The sequence below is a fragment of the Hordeum vulgare genome, chromosome 7H (assembly GCF_904849725.1).
Source record: "Hordeum vulgare subsp. vulgare chromosome 7H, MorexV3_pseudomolecules_assembly, whole genome shotgun sequence".
Classification (NCBI taxonomy): Eukaryota; Viridiplantae; Streptophyta; class Magnoliopsida; order Poales; family Poaceae; genus Hordeum; species Hordeum vulgare.
The window spans coordinates 137663558-137671332 of record NC_058524.1 but is presented as its reverse complement, the minus strand read 5'-3'; the positions used below and the strand labels follow the sequence as shown (position 1 = coordinate 137671332).

The window sequence follows — 7775 nt, the reverse complement described above, 5'->3', positions numbered from 1 at the left end:
ATGATTGAGAAAGAATATTTATTATCAATACAAACATTTTTTCAAGAAGGAATTTTTTTTTTATTAGAGTTAGTTCCAAACATTTTTTTTATTAGAGTTAGTTCCAAGATTAGAATCTAACTCTAACCTATCAAAACAAGGCTTTTTTTTAATGGAAACGTGTCCCTTCGGCGCGCCGGCGAAATCGACGCGTCGGTCGCTCGCTGTCTCGCGCGGGCCATGCAACATTTTGCGCGCGCGCTTCGCTTGTTAGGGCATGCAACTTTTATTCCGTGTGAATTTGCTGCAACTAGTGTTTAAATTTACTGCTAGCGTTTTCCATTTGTTACATCTGTTCACTAAAAAAGTTGCATTCACGTTTGGTTGCAACTTGACTTCGTCGGTTTTTTCGCTACAACCGATGTTTTTTGATTTTTGCTACAACCGTGTTAATTTTTGCTACAACCGGTATTATTTTTTGCTGCAGCCGTTCACTAAAAAGCTGTATACATGTTTGTCAGAGTTACACCCCGAGTTCATCGGATTGTTTTGGTACAACCTTTTTTTTGTTTTGCTACCACGCATCATCAGCTTCGTTTTTTTGCTACGATTACGTAGATATTTTTTTGACTATATTTTTTTTACAACTGTTAATAAAATTGCTGCATTATGGACGAAATTTGTTGCATTGAAAAAGATTACTATATAAATAGATCTAACGGTGCCCTTTGCAGATGTGACGTTGGTGCTGCGACCGGCGCGAGCGCTCGCGCGGCCAGTAATGGCTTTTTTTCAAGAAGGAAAACACATTTGGCTCCCTCCCGTTTCGCACGTGCGACTTGCTTGCCACTTGCCCAGTCGAGTCGCGCCGCCGAGAAGAACAGGCAGGCACGAGGAGTAGCCGAGTGGCCAACGACTCCCTCCTCCTCCTCCACCTCCCCCCTTCGCACCACCGGCCTCCACCGAGACCCGGCACACGCCATTCTCCTCCTCTCCCCCGAGCCCCGAGAGGAAACCCCAGACCCTACGCGCGAGCTCCCATGGCGGCGTCCCAGCTCCGCGGATCGGCGGCGCCGGGGACGGCGAGGAGGTGGCCGGCTCCCTCCGGTGCCATCCTCCGCTTCGCGCCGCTCGCCACGTCCAGGCTCCCGGCAGCGTCGCTTCGTCGGAGGGGAGCCTTCAGTGGCCTTTCCTCCAGTGTCGCCAGGGAGGTAGGTTATCGCTCATCTACGGTGTTTGGCCCTGTCGCTGCCTGGATCTGGAATTGTCGGCGATTCGTTTGTAGTGATATGCATTTGTTAAAATTAGGAGAGAGGCTGCAGGCTGCAATTTTGCAGAGCGTGTCATATGTTTTGTAGGCGGAACTGAAAGGGAACTGTTCTCGTCTAAGCAATGGTTTAGGGAGTGGAAAGACATCTTGCTGGATATTGCAGATGCTCGAAATTGGCACTTAAAGAAGAGCATATTACACCACGGCAAATCACAAATGTGAGTGTTCCTGGATGGATGGGCAAACTGGGTTTTGCTGGCATTCTTTATCGGCCTACACAAGCCGGTTTAATTACGAAAGTGAGAGTGCATGCTGGCCAACCACCCTTAGAAGTTAGATGGACTTGCTTTCGAAAAGAAGTGCCAATTGATCTTGAGCTTTCAGCATCACTTAATGAAGGGTTGGTTAGCAGAAAATTGTAGGGGATAGCGTTTAGCCACAGGACATTAACTTATAGGAGTTAGCTCTAAAAGGGATGTAGTTATGAAACAGTTCAGTATGTATCCGAAGTAGGCCGCCCCTAGCGCCGCAGGCCGCCGCCGCTGCCGCCGGCATGGGCGGGTGGTTGCTGCGGGATCCCATCTGAGGTGGCAGGGGCACCTCACGTGGGAGTCCGAGGGCGACGGCTAGGGCGGCGACCCTATGCTACGCGGCGGTGGTCGAAGCTCCATGTCCGGCGGAGCGGCGGCCCTGAAGGACGGCAGTGGTGGCAGTGCCCCTTCCGGCGGGGTTGGCTGATCTGTGTGGAGATGGTGGCGGCGGTGGCTGCGGATCCAATGCCCCGATCGGATCCGCCGCGGGGTGGCCTTGTGCCGACCGGCGGCACGTGGAGGGACTGGTGAGGGGATGAAGGATCCCTGCCGGAGTACCGACGGCGGCGTACGTCTTCATGGCGAGGCTCCGCGCGGTTCCAGCTAGCCGCGAGATCGGGACGACGTGGCTTCCGGTGGAAATCGTGCCTGACTGCGGTCTTGGCGGACGATGGCGGCGTCTCGGACGTCGTTCCCTTTTCGAGGCATCGTCGTTGCAGGCCACGTCAACTTGATCGGGATGTTCTGGGGGAAACCCTAGATCTGGGTCTACCGGATCGGACGGTGACGACGCTTTCCGTGTCGTTCTCCCTCCTTGGGGCATCATTTTGGAGCAAGTGCTGGCTGGAGGGGACAAGAGGAAGAGCGGTGTTACATTCACCGCAAGGCTGATGGTGGATCCCGGCGGCATGGTGCTGCGGAGTTTCGCCGACGGCCGCGTGTGGATGAATACGTGCAGGATGGTGGAGCTGTCTGGCATCGTGGTGGCGTCGACGGCAGGCCTGGCAAGGTCGACGCATCAGTACCAGCTCTGGAGATGGGTTGGTGGAAGACGGCGGCGACGGCCTGTACGCCGGACTGGTTTGGACCCAGTCCCGGTATGTGGCTGGGCTGGGGCATCCGGCTTTAGATGTTAGGGTTTGGTGCGATGTCTGTTTGGTATTAGGCTCGGACATTCGGCACACCTTCATCATGGGGATAGGAGTAGAGGCATGTGTTGCCAAGATGGTGGCTTCAGGCTTACTGATGTATTGCTTTGTAAGGTTTTTGAGAATAATTAATAAAATGGCTGCATGCATCGTCCAGAGGCCGGGGGTATATCCTCCTTTTCTAAAAAAAAATTGTATCCGAAGTATAAACCAAGTGCTGATCTTAAGTTTCTGTATCTTGCTGGATTTATATATAATATTGTCTGGTTCCACCCAGGCAAATGTCATTTTGCTTAAGATCAAAGCTTTAGAAAATATCAGCTCTCTCCATGTCACGATAGCTGTGAAATGCTTTACATGACATTGCCATGTTACTTATGGTCTTTGAGGAGCATATTTCTGATCGAAAAAATCTTAAGTTTCACCCAGTGAAATGTGAATTGTATTTCAGTTCTCCTATTGAAGTAAGCTAACATTACTCCTTTCTAGACATGCTCTGGCACATTTGCCGACTACTATTTATTTTCGTTCAAATTTGAACTTATCTCTGTGGAGACCTTTTCCTCCTTTGACGCGAGCTTATGGCCTTGCAGTCATTGACTACAATGTGCATGAAGTCAAAATGTACCAGTACTCCCATTGATCAGGCCACCGCTCCTGAGCATACAGAAGATGAAGTTCCTGAGCAAGCCGCTGTGGTGACTGCTAGTGAAGAGATAAATATACACCAGGAAGTTGCGCCGCCACAGAAGAGTGCCATAATACATGACTTCTGCCTAGGGATCCCTTTTGGTAATGACACCAACTTCCTTTTTAGCCAAGATTAATGTGGTTTGCAGCTCAGATCACAAGTTAGTCTACTTGAGTGTTAAACTAACTTGGTTATTTTGGCTTAGCCTTCCATGCACTCGGTAGAATGGCTCGAACTGTTCTAATATAATACTAATATAGTAATATATCATGTTTTGTGAAAGCTGCTAAATGCTCTTGTATTATCTTATCCTCACCTGACACATCATTTACCTGATCTTTGCCCATCTGGATCTGCTTGAGTACTGATTACAATTTCCCTTTTTCAGGTGGATTATTATTTTCCATGGGCCTTGTTGGATTTCTATTTTGGAGGAGTCCTGTAAGTCTTACTTTTGGTGTTGCACCTGGTCTTGCTATATTGGGACTTGCCGTGCTTAGTCTTAAGGGTTGGAGGAGTGGAAAGTCCAGCTTGCCATTTATACTGGCACAAGCAGGTATTTTGATTCCCTTACTTACATCCCAGTCACCTCGGATTAACAGTGACATGCATGTCTGAACAGTCAACATTGGTATTTGTATAAATATTTGACCCTTGACTCTGGTAATCTACTACTATACCAAACTGAAGTGCCACATTGTGGGGAAACTCCCCGCGGTAATTAACCTCCTCTGTTCGTTATTTGCAGCTGTTGCTGCTGCTGTAGCATGGAAGCACTGCCAGGCGTATACCACAGTAAGTGACACTGCCACTTTGCTGTAAAAAATTGGTGAATCCGAATCTTATTCTGATCAATTGACTCTGTTTGAACAGACAAAGAAGCTGCTTCCCTGGGGCTTCTATACCGCTCTCAGGTAGTTCTCGATTGTCTCTTTATCGTGTTTCAGCTGCTCATTGCACACTTCTGTCCTCCTTACAACTTCCCTTGTCGCCAGTGCCTTGATGATCTGCTTCTACTCGTATGTGTTGCTTGCCGGGGGGAATCCACCACCGAAGAAGAAGCCAGCAGCTGCTATATAAGTTGAGCCTTTTGTCCTGTTGTGGTCAAAGTTGTGCTCTGGTAAATGTTACTGATGGTAGGGGGTGCATTTTATTACTTTTAATTGTAGAGCACTGAAAAATAATAAAGTTGTGTTCTTGCGTACAGTTCATTCGGGTATCTTTGTTACTTAATGGAAGATTCGGAGCAGATACGATTTGCGCTGGTTCTACATGAACTTTTGTTCGTGAACAGTATGCTTATACAGTACTGTAATAAAATGTAGCGTTGTTGATCCTGAAAATATACTGATCAAATTGTGTGCGCAGAAGCTGCTTGGTCAGTGATCGCTGTGAACCAAACCAAAATTTTGTTTACTTCCAACATACACATAAGGTAGCGGTGAACATTTGGCCTAGGTCCCACCGTCCCAGTACGGAAGTTCCAAACAATTTTGCTAGCGCGTGTGCTGGAGGTTATCGGGCCTCGAACCAAACAACTACCCATTTGATTATTATTTTTGATAGGATTTGAGATAGCTTGCCACTTGTGCCGTGCGGTTACTCATTTGATTATTTGAGAGAGAATGTTACTCAACAAATCATGCCCCGCATTGCAAGAATGCTATTACCTCACGTTGTTTTTGTTCAAACTTAGTTTCAAATTTGAACTAAAACAGCGAAGGAGTAGAATCTTGCTCCCATAAGGGTGTACCTACAATCTAAGCACGCCTCCCTTCGTTGATTGAGATTTTTTTTAAATTCCATTCATCAAGAGCTTGATTCGAGCTCGGGTATGGCATTGTCTTGATTTCTTTTCCAAAAGTAATTGTAGCAAGGGGAGTTTCTTTAACAACTATGATAAGAAGACTTAGCAAGTAAAGGAAGACGATCCTGACCAATTGTTTCTTCTTGAGTTTTTTTTTTTGGATATAATTGTTTCTTCTTGAGTTGCTGGTATTGAATCGGCTTTCTTTTGTTTCATGGTAGTCAGCTCTGGCATTTGATTCAAGGGTTCTATAGCTGGAAGCGCAGTATCGTTTGAGTTTCTGGTCATGAGCTGAAATGCTGAATCATGAACAATAAAAAAAAAATCTGAGTCTACATTGATAAATTGTCTACATATGTACAATTTTTTGTGAACAAAAAAAGATCATAAATGCTCTCGGAAAAACAATTTGATGTTCCAAAAAAACTATTTTGAAAGCATTTTGGAGCAATGATCCCCCCCCCCCCCTCACACACACAAAAAAAACATTAGGGGTGTTTGTATTCACGAAAATTTGCATGTACATAGACAATTCATCAATGTTTGTTAAAAAGCAGTTTTTTTGTTGATACATTTTTACTGTTCATATGGGTGCATTTGAACTAAGGAGCAAAAGGTAGTTTGAACTAGAAAAAGAAGTTCTCGTAAAAATAAAAACATACATACAAACCTTAGCATTTGCAACATTCTGGGGTGATGCAACAACCAGGGACAACCCTCAAAATAAAGTTGTCACTTCTTGATCTAGATAGGGTCATTCTTCTCGATTAATGGGTGTCACGAGTCACATTGCTCAACCATCATTTTATGATGTAATCGTGATTCTATGCAATTTTAGAAAGAAAATAGAAGGTGAATACAAAAATATAATTATTTTAAAAAATAATCTATCATCTAGGGTCGGTAGTTCTACACAATTTTGGAAACAAAAAAATGAATTCAAACATATAGTTCATTTTGAAAATTAATCTGTTATCTCGGGTGGGTTTATTGAGGAGAAAGTTGTGGGGACTCCGGCCTAAAAGACCGGCACCTCCGATTGTACATTCAGGAGTGGTCCCAAGATCAAGTGCCACCGAATACAATGAAGAAGCATGCATCCATTAAATTAAGTCTTACATAGAGGTGACCAACACAGGTGTAGTCCTTACATAGATAAGCCATAAAGGCAACTAGCACAACAGAGCAGCGGAAACAAGGACAATAACTTGACCCCATATAACGAGCCATAAACAACGGGCAAGCTGATCGGGGAAGCAACCTTCGCATCAACGTTGTCGAAAAACTCATCTTCATAACATGTATCTTACATTCCTGACCAAGTTGATAGCAATGAACAAGCCATGTGAATACGTTTGAATGTACTCATAAGCAGCCCATGAAAATGTAATAGCAGAATATTCATGCAAGCTCAGTACAAAGGAAAGGCTTCTAAACTGAGTTTAGCAGTTTGCGGAAATCTGTTTTTAATGCACATGACCTGCTTTTCAAAACAACAAGGCCTCGTGGTTCGAAGAACCACACAGCCTTGGGTTACCAATATCAACATAAACAAATTAAGTTGGCATCAGCTTCATCATCTCATCACCAAGCATGGTTACCCAGTACCACTACTCATCACCATTATTTTCATCATCATCAAGTTTTTATGGACATAATCTAAGGAGGATCATTCCAACTGCTCTTAACCGAGGACAATAACTATTCAAATAGATTTACACTTCTGTAGATGTTGCACACTTTATCCATAAGAACCGAAAAACCTTTGTGTCTGCCATGTGTCTCTGCGTACAAGCTACCATGTACGTTAGATAAGCCCCCCGATCAATACCTTTCCCCGGGCGGCATTGTTGGAGAGGCCACGCTAATATTCATCCCCTGTGCAATATCCTCACCATAACACTTTTGTCTAAGGAGCTACAACTCTGAGACCCAACATCACACCCATGCACAAGGGTACCAACGATGTGCCTGTAGACCCGAAGCCAAGCCGCCTCGAATGCGTCGAGCGCGGCACCATACCGAGAGTGCCTTTTACACTCCGGTCACTAGTAATGTGACTCTCCACTAGGGCCGAGCAAGGTACTCAATAAAGCCTATTTCCCATATAAGAGGTGGTGTGGCTACACTAGGTGTTGGGATGATCTTAGCTTCTAATCCTTTATGAAAACTTTCATTCATTTCCTCTCATTAGTGTCACCTGACAGGATTTTCATAAAACTTTTGATTGAGTTTGCTTTGTGCCAAACTATAAGCTTATTATCCACCTTGCATGGCTAAGCATCTACCATAACATTTAGCTATGCCCATTTGCGTATCCCGGGTTATCAAGGTCAAAGTAATAACAACATCTAGGGTGTCACCTATGTCATGCAATTAGGATCAATTACTAGCAATGCATAATCAAATTTTGATGCATGGAAATAAACTACATTATGAGCAAAACTTGGATGAATTAACATGGTCAAAAGGTTGTTTGCTTAGCTCAACAAAGTTTTCAAGTGCTTCTGGTCTTTCTCCAAGTACTTCATCTACTTCGTTGTCTAACGTCGGAACGGAACACAATAAG

The 7775-nt window shown here is 44.9% G+C and overlaps 1 protein-coding gene across 1 annotated transcript; it reads left to right on the top strand.

Moving 5' to 3' along the window:
- Positions 1–770: 770 nt before the first annotated feature.
- On the top strand, positions 771–4742 carry LOC123410696 (protein FATTY ACID EXPORT 1, chloroplastic-like; the record flags this gene model as incomplete). Its single annotated transcript, XM_045103633.1, has 6 exons — positions 771–1190; positions 3302–3500; positions 3788–3955; positions 4148–4194; positions 4273–4313; positions 4395–4742. Coding segments are annotated over 6 exons (960 nt in total), but the record flags the coding sequence as incomplete, so codon positions are not given.
- Between the last annotated feature and the right edge of the window lie 3033 nt (positions 4743–7775).